The sequence below is a fragment of the Gymnodraco acuticeps genome, unplaced genomic scaffold (assembly GCF_902827175.1).
Source record: "Gymnodraco acuticeps unplaced genomic scaffold, fGymAcu1.1, whole genome shotgun sequence".
Classification (NCBI taxonomy): domain Eukaryota; kingdom Metazoa; phylum Chordata; class Actinopteri; order Perciformes; family Bathydraconidae; genus Gymnodraco; species Gymnodraco acuticeps.
This window is the reverse complement of record NW_022991144.1, coordinates 423,550-439,895: the sequence shown is the minus strand read 5'-3', so window position 1 is coordinate 439,895 and position 16,346 is coordinate 423,550. Positions and strand designations below refer to the sequence as shown.

General features: G+C 41.9%; 2 protein-coding genes across 2 annotated transcripts in view; both read right to left on the bottom strand.

The window, feature by feature from the left end:
• Positions 1 to 553: 553 nt before the first annotated feature.
• The window catches only part of LOC117560385 (homeobox-containing protein 1-like), a 17,147-nt gene continuing 1,354 nt past the window's right edge, over positions 554 to 16,346 (bottom strand). Inside the window, 10 exon segments of the mRNA XM_034237254.1 lie at positions 554 to 835; positions 837 to 983; positions 5,986 to 6,069; positions 6,277 to 6,371; positions 6,650 to 6,745; positions 7,165 to 7,247; positions 7,717 to 7,873; positions 8,967 to 9,077; positions 9,180 to 9,265; positions 11,477 to 11,980. Of these exon segments, the coding sequence (XP_034093145.1) occupies positions 680 to 835; positions 837 to 983; positions 5,986 to 6,069; positions 6,277 to 6,371; positions 6,650 to 6,745; positions 7,165 to 7,247; positions 7,717 to 7,873; positions 8,967 to 9,077; positions 9,180 to 9,265; positions 11,477 to 11,979 (1,518 nt within the window). The 5' untranslated portion in view covers position 11,980 and the 3' untranslated portion in view covers positions 554 to 679.
• The window catches only part of tdp1 (tyrosyl-DNA phosphodiesterase 1), a 25,585-nt gene continuing 15,182 nt past the window's right edge, over positions 5,944 to 16,346 (bottom strand). Inside the window, exon 17 of the transcript XR_004571157.1 lies at positions 5,944 to 5,977. The gene's annotated coding sequence lies outside the window, so the exon portion shown is untranslated. The remainder of the gene's footprint in view (positions 5,978 to 16,346) is intronic.

Genomic DNA, 16,346 nt, shown 5'->3' with positions numbered 1-16,346 from the left:
GTGTTACCCAAAATCATCTTAAACCCACCGAAATATCCCCTACCTGCTGTGATTCTGCTGACTCACTCATTGGAAGGAGCCAACAGCGAACCATATCAAAGAAACATAATTAACTGGGATGAAAAGCGCAACATCAGTTAAAATAACTTGTGTTTTATCTTTTGAGGCTGTTCAGTTGTGTTGTGATCACAGTGCAAGACCCTGAAATGATTTGAACTGTGTCAAATGCAGTGATGCCCTTTCCAAAGAAATGGCATCACTTCCTGTTAGTCAGTCTTTACGGAAGATTTAAAATGCCTAAAACAAATCAGCAAAGAAATAACGTGAAAAACAATACACACTGTGCATTTACTATTTGAGACATAATTAAATCATTCCTAATCTATTTCACTTTCTCTGTTTGATTTGACTTATTTAGGCATGTTTTGTCTTCCATAGCTGGGGAGCAAAATAAAAGTAGTTAGTTATTTTTCGTCATTATTATAATATACTAGTAATGCCTATAAGAGTGTAGCAGAGCAGGTTGGAGGTAGGGTTGGGAGGTATCTCAGGGTTGGAGTTTACACGACTTTTGGTCTTTTATTTTTTTCTACTTATTACATTCCTATAAAATCTGCTTGCATATTAACACACCTCTGATCCTTCTCCATTCGACCAATTAAAACGTCCGCTGACCGTTTCAGTCGTCCTCCAGCGTTTCCGTCTTGATGTCGATCCCACCGCTGCAGCCCGCCCCCTCCACCTGATTGCTGTGATTGACAGACGCCTTCTCCAAACTGATTGGGTCCTGGGGCTCGGACAGCGTGGGCTCGTCCTGCAGGGAGGGGGAGGGGGGGGGACCAGGACACGCCTGTCAATCTGGACGCCTCCGCCTGAGGGCCAGCCGCTGACACTAAGGAGCGGCCAATCAGAGTCGTACCCCTCTGTCCTGACAAGCTTCCTCTGCTCAGAGCGGAGAACCAGCTGGGGAGCAGCGTGGGGACCTGGGGGGAGGGGGAGGGGAGGATGAGTAGATTTTTAAAATATGTTATTTCTTAAATTCCGAGATTTTAGTGTAAAGGGCTCTATACAGTACATTTGTCTCTTCACTATTGATATTATAAGAGTGTTTCAAACTCCATCCGAATTCACAGGTCGTCAGGTTCCTAATAGTAGATAAAGTTGAAGAATGGAAAGACTCTTGCCTACGGATGATTAATATTCAATGTAATGCTGTCAAAATTATCGCGTTAACGGCGGTAATTAATTTTTTGAATGCAGAATGGCCCGTCCCATACATCCCACCAGTGGCAGCGCCAGGGTATGGCTGGGGTAGGCTACACCCATACCAAGAAATGGCTTAGCCCCACCATGAAAAATGATGTTAAAGTAAGCACAATAAAGTCCGCCAACTCGCGCGGGGTAAATTGCACAGACAGCAGTTAGTAAGATTGATTTCAGTAGCCACTTGTCTGGAAATACCGAAGACCAGAAACGGTTTTGAAAACTTTTGTCACGTAGTGATCGTCTTCTCAATAGAACATCTTTGATAATGTCTTCTGGCCAATCAGAATCAAGATAATGGCGTGGTGTTGTTGCAGGAAGTCCCGACGGAGAATACTTTTGCTGTAGTACAGGGGTGCACATAACCATAGCCGCGGGAAGTAGGGGTGCTGGGGGTGCTGCAGCACCCCCTGTTGGCGAGTGGTGTACATTTGAAAAACTGAGTGACCACCTAAATAAAAATGATTAAACTACATAAAATAGTTATGATTTTACTTTAAATAAAATTGCTAGGTCGTGGGAGAGTGACGTAATTGACGTAATTGACGCGACACACACACTGCGGAGTGACAACTTTCTAAAATGGCGCAAAAAAGGATTTTGGATTTTTTTCTCCAACAAACAACCCAATAAAAGAGTGGACCACCAGCTACTCCTCAGCCCACCACCTCTACAACACGACGCTGAAGTTGGCTTCCGATTCAGAGCATCCGATTCGGCAGTTAAGGGGAAAGTTAAGGGACATTTAATTTACAGCGCTGAGCGAACAATCCTCCGTGTTTGACTCTTAAATCGCTGCATAGTAGTGACACATGACATGTCATCATGATGCAGAAGAGACTGACACATCTGACTTTGATGCATGTCCATAGTAACATGTTGGACAATGTGGATGTATCTGCTCTAATGAGGGTCTTCATTAGTGCCACCCCAGGCTACATTTGGAGTTTTGTGAAGCCCCAACACAAGGTGAAACGTTATTTCTCCTTTAATGCTGCTGCCGCTGTGCAGTGTTTTGCCTTGTCAATCAGTTAAAATAGAATTCATAGTTTTATTAATATTGTAAATAATATTTTCTGACTATTTGTAATGTTATGTAGGTTTGTAAGAGCCATAGTTAGCATGTGGGCATGTGCAGCTGTTGCTAAGTGATGTAGGTCTATAAGCCTAACAGTTAAGGCGAGACACCAGGTGAATAGGGTAATTTTTTTTAACTTAAAGATATCAGCTAGAAATTTCTCCAGTTAATTACCTACAATAAGGCAATTGTTTTTGAAAACAAGTTTTCTGAATATGCAAATGAGCCATTATCTCATTAAATGTGCGCATATTTTAACAAATTTCAGGAACCGAAATCTGAACTTTGGATAAAGCCAGGTTCAAAATTCTCGTTTCATTTTGTAGTCATATTAGCATCTAAGGCTTTTACAGAAGGGATTTTGGATATCTCTCTTTATCACTCCATAAATCAGAAAATACTGTCAACAGCCCTAAAATATCAATTTTCGCCATGTTTCTAGGTATAAAATCTTATATAATTCAGGCTATGAATGACATATGAACAAACCCTTCAATAAAAGCCTTCATAATATTGATAGGAATATAACTGGAAGGTTTGGTGTCTCTATGTGCTACTGAAGTTGAAATTTCGAACTCAGAGTAGGATACAAACCTCATTTTGAGAAAACGACCTTTAAAGATTGCAGTGAGGCGCTAGCTAAACCCTCCTGTTCTTTGGATGATAGCTTGTGCATCGACGCACTCCGTGAAGGTATTTCATGTTCGGGGTCATTTGTTTTTTGTATAATCTTGCTTCGTGCAAGTGACAATTGTTGTTGTCTTCTCTGTGAACGGTTTTTTCGCCGTTCTTTTGCCATTTTGAGATTTCAATTTCTAGCGGAAAGCTAACCAGGAAGTGTTTTAGCACACCACGTGACGCTTCTGAACGAATCACGTTGTCAGAAATTGACACCAGCAATGAGATTTCGTTTATTGGTTTAAGACCCTTTTGTACTTTCACGATTGGTTGCTGATACAAAGGAAATGACCATATTTGGATCCGATGAGATTGTGCAGGAGAGACGGAGCTTTCCAACGATATCTCTGTTGACATGGTGCACACAGCGGTCGCGGTACTTTGTGTTACGTTAGAATGCTAACTTTTGGTGAATTTAGGAGAAATATACAGACGCAAATAGACAAACTATAGTAAAATAAACACTTAAATGTGTATTTTGTACGTTTTCCTTCCAAAAGCCTGAAAGAAAACATGTTATGGAATCAAAATAGCACAACATCTCAAAATTGACCAGTGCATGAAAAACGACGTTTTTGCCTGCGGTGTCTCGCCTTTAACAAACAATGTATGCTGCTCGTATCGCTGACGGCCGGGCCCGGTCCGGCACCGCCTTTTTTATTTTATTTTTTAAGCGGCCTCCTCCCCACTTTTGGCAGCACCCCCTGAGCAAAAGGACTTCCCGCGGCTATGCACATAACTGGTACGCAGGTTATTTGCGTAATCTGAAATGCGTACCGTCACTTGTGTCACAAAGCGCATTTGCGTACCGACGTACTTGTGAAGCTTTTCCAGAAGGCGGTTAGATCACCGGACGACAGAGTCGGTCTCCGTGTGCACAGACAGGCTGCTGTTAACGTCGGTCTGTACAACGGAATTGTGCCAAAACTACGCCAACCGGCTGCGGAGGGAGACTCCCCCCCTTCACTGGAGAACTGCGCTAAAACAGCTAATCACAACGTTCACACTCTGTGGTCACGAAGTACTCCACTAGCGCCCCCCCCCCCCGTCGACTTTCCTGAAGTACTCCCCCGTTGATAGAAATCAACACGTAATGAATTAAGACCCCACGGTTTGATGATTGATAGGTGTGTGGGTTGTCTTTCATTTTGACACGCAGAAAAATGTTATAATAAACATAGATACTGTATGTTAAATGGATATATTCGCCTTCTTTCATTTATCTTTCCATTCCCACAACAATATACATAAAGAAATGGCATATTTTGGACATAGTTCGAATGGTGATTAATCATGATTAATTAATTTTTAAGCTGTGATTAATCTGATTAAAATGTTTAATCGTTTGACAGCTCTAATTTAATTACATATCTGGGATTTTCCATATTTCGCTTTGGGCAAGCCGATTCGTCATGCTGGGAGGAACCAATATGAACCGTAAATAGTTTGTGTTGAGAAATGGGAGATTTAACATTTCTTAAGCACTTGATTTAACATTTACTTATCTTATTCTTATAAAAAATATCAATAAGAAAAAAGTAAACAGGAAGCTGCTGCCGTGCATCTTTCAGCAGCACTGAGGTGGTAAAAAGAGAGATGCTCTTGATTTTCATACAATACACTTATTACTAATAGAAAACATTTTACAGATCTCTTTGCTCGTGTTAAACAAATACACCTTTATATTCCTGAGTGCTAAGGTTCATCCAACAGTTAACTATTTCCTTTTGTGTTTCACAGACGAGAAGGTAAATCAAGCCCTTAATCATGTTATGCTACGTTCACACCGGACGCGATGCGATGTTTGGGGGCGGCGCGATTACATGTAAAGTCAATGCAGAGACGCGAATTAGCTCCGATGGCGAGAATGAAGCGGTGGACGTGGCGCGAATCACGCGATTGAGGCGATTGAACTGTGCCGCGTCAAACGCGAGAGTTCAATTTTTTCAACTCCAGCGTCAAATTCACGTGGCGCGTTCTCGCGGAAGCCAATCAGCGGTGAGGATCTCAGCCTGCCGTTACTGACGTTCAACCAGAAAACATCAGCCATTAGCTGTTAGCAGTTAGCACACAGATATCACAGCTCCTCATATCTGTTCAGAAACTGGACAAAAGTTAAACAAGAACAAACCACAGACTGTCTGTGTCATGGCGAATACAGTCGCTGGTTTATTTATGTCTGTAGGCCGTTGTTATGAGTGTGGAGTGAGCATATACAGTGTTAGCTTAGCCTGGTCGACCCAATCTCCATTCAGAAAACAAGCATTCTAAAAGGTTTTTCGCCTGCCGTCTGTCTGCAGACTTGTCAAGTATTAATTCATGGTTTTTACTAACCGGTATCAGTATGTTGTTACGTCGGCATCATTTAGAAACGTGTATTACAATTTAATCACGGTAAAATATGTTCATTTTGTTGTAGTTAGCTCCCTAGCCAGTGCGTCTTGTTTGAATGATGCGAGTAAACACAGCTGGCAGCCGCGGTGAAACTCGAGCGACTAGAGCGATGCGATAGGAGCGTTTAGAGCGAAGCGAATATTCGCATCGCGTCCGGTCTGAACGCAGCATTAGGGTTGTATCTGCCATTTCTAACTAGCTGTGTCCATGTAGGTCATTTGAATAAGTACAAGTGGGCCTTTTTTAAAGTTGACAGTGTCTCTTAGAAGGTGTAGCATGTACTTGGTGCGACTGTTTGAAGAACGTTTTTGTTCTCGGTTCTTGATCTGTAAATCGGCGCTCATCTATTCATCTGAAGCCAGAGCTCTTTTGAGGCAGTGTGTGTGTGTGTGTGTGTGTGTGTGTGTGTGTGTGTGTGTGTGTGTGTGTGTGTGTGTGTGTGTGTGTGTGTGTGTGTGTGTGTGTGTGTGTGTGTGTGTGTGTGTGTGTGTGTGTGTGTGTGTGTGTGTGTGTGTGTGTGTGTGTGTGTGTGTGTGTGTGTGTGTGTGTGTGTGTGTGTGTGTGGGCTGTACCTGGGTTGGAGAGGACAGGTCAGCCCGACTGAATCCGAACTGCCTGGCTGAAGCTCTCTTGTCAAATAAGGACACCTCGCAGCCCTGAGACAGAGCAGCACAGAGGTCATGTTCTGTCTCAAGAACAAGGCTTCTTCACAGCTGGTTACTTATACGGTTACTATATGACTCAATGTTTATTTAAACACGGTTACACTGTGTAACTTCACTGAGCCCAGCTGTATGTTCACAGTTCCATACCTCTGAGCGGCTCAGTGAATGATCATCATGACTCATTGACGTGTGGTTTACCTGGTCGGGGAAGTCGTTGCCGTCCACCTCATCGCTGTTGGACTGACCGCCTGGACTCTGGACCTCGATGCCATGGCTCTCCAAGATGGCTGCTTCTTCAAAAACCCAAACCTCATCATAGCATATCGACCTCAGACAACAACACACTCAGATGCAGGGTCAGGTAAGAATGAAGGAATTGCTCATTAAGAACATTCCCAAATTAATTTGACTTTAGATTAGATGTGATATGGTTATTAAAAGAGATAAACAACAATGATTTTCTAAGCATATGCTTCATGTTAAAGGTAGGATTTGCATCTGTAGATTGCAAACAACTCAATAACCTGTCATCCTAACAATAACGCAGCAACAAAATAGAGATAGACATTACCAATGTTAGCGCGCCTCTTGATGTCTTTACGCCGATTGGCAAACCAGTTGTAGACCTTTAGAGAAGTTACCCTCTCCAAATCAGACAGCTTCTTTCCTGTCAAACACACACACACAAATACACAACTGAAGTCTCCCTCTGTGAATGTTGATCATAAAGTAGCTTCCAGGCAATGGTCAAAGACACAATGCTTCTGCAACATATTTAAGTTGCATGTCTGTCATGATGTGGCTCCTCTAGTTACCTTACCTTTTTTAGCTACATGACCAATTACTAATTCACATGAAGGGGTTATGAAAGGAGCTTATGTGCGAAACTATTAACCCTCACTCTTTCATCCAGTAAAAGCTGCTACCGATACAAGAGCTAGATGCCTACTACCAAGGTGGTAAAAGTAAATGTATTATGATAACCAAGCATTTGTATTTATTATATCTAGCAAAGTACTGTGGATGATCTCTTTAGTCAACGTCTAGAAAGAGAATCCAACGTCATAAAGCGCTGTTTTTACCTACCTGGTTTCAGAATGACTGCGTTGCAGGCGGTGGCAATCTCCTCTCTCTTTGCCTCATCAGGGTACTGATTATCAATGAAGTAGCTGTGCACACACACACACACACACACACACACACACACACACACACACACACACACACACACACACACACACACACACACACACACACACACACACACACACACACACACACACACACACACACACACACACACACACACCACTCCATGTAACAACAACTAGAAAAGGTCCCTCAGTAGAGTGCGAGAACAATGAGAGTCAGCAGCAATGTCGGTGTAGAACAGTCAATAAAACAGGTTAGGTTCTTTCTAAAGTTGTGAATCACTGCAATTAGGCGAGGTCCTTAAATATACAATCTTACATTTTCACAAAAAATGTGAGGCTGATAGGTCCAGCAGTATGTGCTATTAGCTCCGGACAGGAAGACAGTTCAAGGCACATGCAGACTAAACGCTTAATCTCCTAACAGGCCTGGCAGAGATCAATGAAAAGCCAATGTAATATTCTTTACAGTACACCCCTCCCTCACCTCTCCATCACAGCCAGACACTCCTTCCTCCAGGTGAACCGGCTCCCCCGCCGCAGACGGAAGCCCGCGGGAGCCGAGCCAAAAGGAGGCGGGGCTTGCTGCCAGTCTATCATCTCCTCCATAGCCAATGGGGCGGCTCGCATGGCAAGAGTGGCACCTGAAATACCAGACAGCGCAAATAAAAGGTCTCGTTTTATTTTTGTTCATTTTCTCGCCAATTCACAATTTTCTATTCATCACTTGAAAATAACATTTTGAATTGGTTGTACAATGTACCTTAAGTGCGAGTACACTTCATCATGAGGTTGGAGTAATTCATTACACCCTGACATTTATTTAAGAGCATCGAGCCATGAACCAAATTAAAGTCAAGGGACTCTGATTAGAGCATCCTTCAGGGGGAGACACGGGATAAGTAGTCTGTGCTGATCGTACATTCCTCTGTGTTGCTCTCCACTTAATACAGACCACTTATTGTTCAATCACAGGAAAACTGCTGTCTTTACTTCTGTCCCCAGGGGGATTCTCGAAATGCCCATAAAAAAGCAGACTACCCGAAGACTTTTGATTACAACTTATATCAAATCTGTAACTTTCCAAATACCCATAAACTTGGTTTCACCTGAGTACATGTAGACATCACAGCTATGAATACCAATGAGCTAAGGTACAGTACAGGGTCCTACTGAAGGAGACTTTGACAATATGCAATGACAACGTGTTTTCAGCAGATAAACAGCTCTCCCTATTGTGTAGTAGTCGGAAAGCTCAGATTTTTTCTAAGTCAGCCCTGAAAAAACGGAAACATTGACTTCAATTAAATGGATTACGTCAACAAATTTCACAAAACTGTATTAGGTTAGTCTAATTATATTAAGTTGAACCTTACGTTTTTTTAGTTAAATGTAATATTATTGCTTTCAACTAACCTAATACAGTTATGTGAAATATTTTAACATAATAAATTGAATTAAAGTCAATGTTTCAGATTTGTCAGTGAGCGTTCAGAAACTCTAAGGGGTTGTTGAAGTCAAGCATTCAGTGGAGCTGGTTAAGATTTCATAAAACTGTATGAGGTTAGTTGAAAGCAATACTATTAAGTTTGAATTAAAACTTCAAATCAATGTTATTTCTTTCAACTAAACTCATACAGTTATGTGACATTTGTTGACATAATACTTTTAATAGTAGTAGTACAAGTCAACGCTTCAGTGTTTCCAGTGCAGGTGTGATGGTGCGGGCTGTGTTACCGGGGTTGCTCTTCTCCAGCTGGTACCAACGGAAGAAGGCTCGTTTCTTCTGCTCGCTGAGGTCCGAGCCCTGCTGCAGCAGCCAGTGGGAGATCCGGCTCTGACTGATCCCTGGAGGAAGAGGAACGGAGCCACATCTGTATCGAATGCTGGCATGACAACTCTATGTGATTCAATTGGCCCGTTTGAGATCCGGGTGAAGGCGATACTCACCCGTTACCTGAGCGACCACGGCCTGGGAGATCCGCCTGTTGGCCAGGAAAGACTTAATCTCTTCTTTGATCACAGCACTGTCCCTCCTGTGAGCAGACATGGGAATCTACTGTTTACCAAGTACAATAAATGTTTACATCTCTGGCAGGCTGACATTACACATATGGCACAAGATAACAGTCACTACACTGAAACCAGCTGTAAATCTGCCCTATATACACACAGTATGTAAATGGCAGCAGCTGTTGAGCTGAATATGTGCCGGAATCAGAGGCCCATCCTGCTATTACAGTCTCTGCTTTCTGGCATGATTTCATCTTCACACGCCCTCAAATCAATACCACTCTGATTGCTGCTGTCTCACTGCAGACTACAGATGAGAGACACGAGTGAGTGTGTGAGTGTGTGTGTGTACAGTGCTGTATGTGTGAGTGTGTGTAGGCATTTATCCTTGGATCACATTTAGATCGAGTGAGAGCTACAAGCAGACTTTTTCAACCGCCATGCTGTTTGCATCAGAAACTGATTACTTTATAAATCCCGGAAATTGGGTTTTGTAATAATCGCTCCATTTTAGATAAAAATAAATAAAAGACCGATACAAAAAAATAAAGACAACACATTACAATATTTGTATTAGGAAATAATTAGACATTAAAGCTGAATTGCTAAGCTTAGGACCTTCTTTCTGCTGTATATCAATTTCAGTTTATTCACCGTTTAAACTGTTAAAACACAGAAGAGTAAAATCACAAGACCTAATCAACTGAAATGGGACACCTTGATAAGATATCTGCAAGCTATTCGAACGTTTTAAGGCAACCAGCTATCAGTGGGTTCTAAAACAAAACATATATTGAAGTTCTGCCTCTCTTAAATTCAGCCAGCAACAAGCAGGGGATTCCTGGCAGTCAAGGGAAATACTGCAAATCCATGAGGGATCGAGTTGCCTAGGACAATCAAGTTTATGCACCAAAGAAATACACTGGCAGGACATTCTACAGTTGAAAAATGAATGAGATCATTTGTTTAAAAAAGGTAAATAAGCTGGTCAAACACATTGTTTCCCCTAACTTAAACAAGGCGATAACTGTGATGATATTTAGTCAGTTTGGACTCAATTGTAGAATGTAGGGCATCCAAAACAAAAATAAATTGTTGATCAAAAAGAGAGTTCTGGGTTTTTTCTTTGAATACTATTACTACAAAATATCCAGAACTTAGTCTTAAAAATATATATATGTTGACTAAATATAAAAAAAAATGAACAAGGTCATTTAAACACAGGACCTAAAAACTAAATAAAAAATAGCTGACAAAATTGACACGACATGACATTATTGTTGGGCTAACTATAAAAAGGGGACACTGTCTCAAAACAGATCTGATATCATTTATCTGCTGACTGTACTAGGGATCGACCGATATGGCTTTTTCAAGGCCGATACCGATTATTAGTAATCAAGGAGACCGATAACCGATATTTGGAACCGATATACATTTGCAGTAAATCAGAAAATCTTGGTGTCAAAATCTAGAATAACAGAACTTCTTTGAAATGCCATTTTATGTTTAATGAACTTTTCAACATCTTAAAACTGGTTTCCTCTCTGCGAAATAAATTAAAAACTACTAAAACTAGTTCTGAACTTCTGATATTTGAGTCTCACTCATTTAGTAGTCCCAATTCAGCAGCACCAGATTGTGGTTCAGAAAGCAGAGTTGCTGCGAGGCTCCACTAGCAGCCGTCCCAGTCCCAGTCGTCCCAGCGCGTCCCAGTTTCTCCGCTGCGAGACGCTACCCAACGCCCCCCCCCCCCGGTCCCTTTGTAACTGGGAAACTGATAGAATTGGATCATAAGTTCGTGGTGTTTTTGCAACTTCAGCATAGGGGATTGGGATGTTTATTGAACTTCGGCTTTCAACTGATTTACCTTCGAAACGCCGCTCACTGCTGCTGCTTGCCTCTGTCTGTGTCTGCGTTCTTCGCACCTGCCTGTAATCTGAGAAAGTCCCGCCTCTCTGGCTGGCTGCAGCCCGGAAAATCTTCTGTGTTGATTGACACTTCAGTAATAGCCTATCAGATAGCGCTGTGGGCGGGACATTGTTCGTGAACAGTGGTGACTGCAGCCAGAGAAACGGCCGCATCAGAGCCAAAGTTGTATCGGCAATTTGATTTAAAAAAAAGGCTGATACCGATAATCTGTAAAATGCGGAATATCGGCCTCGATAATCGGCCAGGCCAATAATCGGTCGACCCCTAGACTGTACACCCATACATCTGCAATGGTGCCTTACCTCATCAAGTCCTCCACCTTGTCATCTACATCTATGTCCTCCTCACTGGTCTCAAACCCGTATCCCGGCGCCGTCACGCTGCCACTGACTAGAGCGAGAGGAAACCGGGGCGGGGACAGCTTCCCATTGCTGACCGCCACCAGGCCGTTCTGGACTACTGCTGCCATGGCGACGGGTGAGGCTACTGGAATGGGTAGAGGCGGGGAGGTTGTGTCGAAGTTGGTACTGGGCGACAGTGTGAGTCGGCTGTTGGGGAAATTTGTCTGGGTGGCGATGGAAGACATGGAGGAAGAGGCGACGACAGCACTGGAAGAGGACAAGGAAGACGAGGCAGGCATGTAGGGAGCTTTGTGGGTGAGCTTGTGTCCATGTTGCCGCTCCAGGTGGTCCAGGGTGTCCAGGGCGTGGAGGACTTCCGCCCGAGTGATGCCCGTCCTCCGGAGCCTCTGGAGGAGGTCAATCTGCTCGATGGTGAAACGAGGCTCCTCACACTGCTGGAACATCCTGGAGGAAGAATCACAAGAGCATTATTAGTAAAGTAAAATTATACTTTGCTTTACTACATACTATGCAGCAGTATTTCTCTGCAAACAGAAGAATTCTATACACAATTTCACTGTCTCTCTTTTTTATGTAATATAAACTAAGTATAATTCCCAAGAAAAAAATTCATGGAGCATTGTTCTTATAATGTACCCGTATAAATAGGACCTAAGGGCTCAAAACTAACCTTTAAGAAGGGCATAGTCTTGCTTGCCGAAACTGAAAATATGGTGGCCATTTTTGGTCACCTTTTTTCACGATGCAGTTTACGTCAGCTTAACATTGATTGTGAGATACAAAAAACAAAAGCTTCATAGTACCTCATTAAATTCTTTGTAATTTGTGTTTTATTTTTGCAGATTTAGTTCTCTGCTCACCTTTCCACTCTATCAAACAAAATTGTCTCTAAAACAGACGCATGAAATGTACAAAGCAAGTGCAGCATTGTCTGGCTCTGGTTATGACCGTAAGAGAAATATTTAAACATCATACATCCAACTAATTATTTAGATTTTTATGGAACGCACATTACAGGCATCAGATACAGTGAAATCCTGCTTTAAAAAGGTATTCTGTAGATTTTTGAACACTAAAGGCGCTAGTGGCCATGTTGTAGTCCTTCTTGTGTTTGTAGTTTGCACAAAAGCGGCGTTGTTCCGGTAGCAATGCATCAACAAAGACAGTGATAAAAAAGACAGATAGCGAGATAACGTGGATGTAAACAATGCATTCTGTAGGAACACCCCTTACAGTACATCTCAAGGACACACATTGCATGTCAGGAAACACTCAGTGTATCCATGATTCAGTTACTGTTGGGAACGGGGAGTACGTTTTGACAAAAGAGGCCACACAGCAGCACTGATTTTGTGTCATTTCTAAAAAACTATTGTCATAATTATAGTCGCTGAGCTGATTAAGAAAACGACCGACCAAAGGACTGTTCGGGGTCACATTCATTTTATAAAGCAGACTAGATAAGACATTATTGTCCAATATGGTAATGCTTAAAGGTGGGGTAGGTAATTTTGGAGAAACCAGCTCGAGTGCGCTAGAATTTGAAAATACACAGACGGAAGAAATCGGCTACTTCCTCACAGAGAGAGCCCCTCCTCCAACACACACGAACGCGCACATGACCAATGAGGGCACGAGATAAGTGTGTGCACAGATGGAAGGCTGACAGGCAGGTAAGCCATCCAGTTACTTTAGCCGGGCCGGCTAAAATGATTGGTCGTGCTTTTTACAGAGCTACGGCTTCCAGAGATGAAGTTTTATTATGGATTTTTTGTCAAAGCACTTCAGATATTCATTGCTATCGGGATGTTAAGAGCATTCCATGGAATATAACAAAAAGTGTATCTCGAGCCGGTTTCTCAGACTTACCTACCCCACCTTTAATTTGTCTGCATCGTGGGAAATGCACTGGCTTTTGTACAACATCACGTCCAGCATGCTTTGTTTTTTGTGCATCATTGGTACACAATTTGAGTTCAACGCAGCAAAGGTGAACTCAACCAATGACAAAGAAAACTAAAAGAAATAAACTAAAGAATGCAAATACATTGAGTAGCTATAGCACACCAGGCTGGTGGCCATACATATTGTTCAACAGGAAGCCTAGTGTACTGAAATAACATCTACGTTTTCTATTTTCGATTAATTGAAACATTTTTAGGGAAGTAATGACATTTCTGTACCCACTGAGCCTAACATCCCCATGCATGAGACAATCAGAGAATACAATAGAAGAAAAGTCACGTCCCTTAGCTTCCTGCCGGCAGATTTACACACACACACACACACACACACACACACACACACACACACACACACACACACACACACAACACACACACACACACACCACACACACACACACACACACACACACACACACACACACACACACACACCCACACACACACACACACAGTCAGTCATCAGAGCTCAGCAGCTGCTATCCAGATATGAAATGCTTTTCTTCTGGATATTAAATAAGGCTTTTATCACAGTGAATGCATTTCCAACCCCAGTAATCATATCATGTTCCACAAATAACGTAGTGTACGTGGTATGTTCACAAACGAAACACATGCCCACCTCAATGTGGCTCGAGTTATTATTTTGATATGTCACATACTTTTGAATGTGCACTGATTTTTGTCACAGTAACAGCGACTCAAACCGAGAGAGAGACAGAGAGGGAGATAAAACGAAAAAATGAGATAACACATCTGTCTCTATGCTTTCTCTCAGATGCAGAGAAGAAAAACAGGCCACAGCAGAGAATCAAAGTCAGCAGACATGTCAACACTTATATAGAGAAGGAGGGTGAGGGTGAGTTGTGTGTGTGTGTGTGTGTGTGTATGTGTGTGTTTCTTGGAAAAATGCCAAATAACATTTACATCTCCGGCAGCCAAGCTCCATATTTTCTCTGACTGCTGCAGAGGATGAGTCATTGTATATATAGCTAGCTAGACTGATAGGATCCATACAGGACTGCTCAATGATCATTTTCAACCAATTCTATTTCACAATAACTGTCTTTTTTATTCATAAATGCTTTCATTAATTGTTGCACATTTATGAACGACTATTTTATTCTAGCATTGATCAAGTCTTCTTTTCAGTCTTCCCTGGTTATTGCAATTCTTAACAAAACTATTATAATTACAGATCATACAGCCTAGCATCTGAACTTGTTCCTTGTTGTAACACACTCTCAAAGTATCTGTGGTTAATGCAACATTCTCTGACCAAAATGGAGCATGCAAGGAAACAGAACATATAGGATATCAACTTGACATTAAACATGTAAAAGATGGACAGATTACAGAGATATGACAGGGATCTCAGAAAGAAAGAACAAAGGTCCCCGGCAGGTGGGTGCTAGTCGAGGGTTATTTTCTTCAAGGTCGGCACCTTAACCCCTCAGCCACAGAGGTGCCTGACCAGATCACTTTGAATTAACCCAGCTTTTAAACGACGACAGCTCTAAGACCTGAGGTGGTTCAGTCATGTTTAGTTTTGCTCTACATGCACTGTGCAAAGTCCAACAAGACAACAACAAATGTACCAGAACTTAGAATGACCAAAGGAATAAGTGGCTTGTAGAAAATGCACTGAAGCAGTTCCCATTAAAGCTCAGAGTGGTGACAATAATGGGTGTAACTCCACAGACACCTGCTCTCTACGGCATTTCTTAACATCTCCAATAACATTTCAAAAAGGGGAAAGGTAAAACTCACTATAGTGCGATATTCTGAAAGGCAGCAGGAATATTTAAGCTTCTTATATTATAGCCTTAAAGAGGCCCTACTATGCTTGTTTGGGCTCTATCTTTCCTGTTGTTTGTGGTATAGGCTTTTGTGCATGCCACACCCCCCCCCCCCCCCTGCCTGAAATGCCTAGTTTGTATTCCTTTGTTTACTTCAGTAACATAGTGACATCACTATGTAACACTTGCACTTCTATTGGCTTGCGCTCCAATACATTGTATGTGATAGGCTAAGCTAAGGGCTGGGACATCTCTCCAGCTAACCAATCAGAGCAGGTGGGCTCTGGTTTCAGACAGATGTAAAAAAAAAAAAAGGGTAGCATAGGCAGTGTGAGAAAAAAAAGACCTTTTTGAACATTAAAGCATGTAAACATGTAACAGTAGAGGCACACAATATACATATTAACCTACAAAGTAGCATTAATAGGGCCCCTTTAAATATCCATACCTGTTTGTCAACTAAGATTAGGTCAAGCAAAAATGGAAAACACTACAAAAGAGTGACTTTTATTTAAAGACATTATGTTTTACTTACACATTTGAGTGCATGAACAAGTATAATTAAATATTTGGACATATTTTAAATAAATGATTAAATCACACCCCAGGGAAAAACAATGGAATTTGGAAAGTCAGTCTAGAGAAACAATCCTTCCTTTAAATAAGGTGCTAGTATTGTAAGAACTTATTAAATTCAGTTTTATGTCAGGAGGCCAACATCACTTTCACTTCCTTATCATGCCTGCAGACAATAGCCAAAATGCATATTTTCTCAACAGCAAATAATAACAGCACAGGAAACGTACGTTGTATTGTTGGTGCACGGTGGCTACTGGATCAGTTGAAATGTAATCCTATTTTTTTTGGAATGAGGATTCAACATTTGTGACCATGTGGCTGCAATAGCGAAAGTGTGCAAGTAGGGATAGAGGCAGCACTAGTAATCAAATAGTGCTGACTGGCACAATTCCTTCAGGGATCTCTGCTAAGCAGCAACAGCAGGACGTATAGCAGTGTGGGCACACATGGAATACACACACAAACACA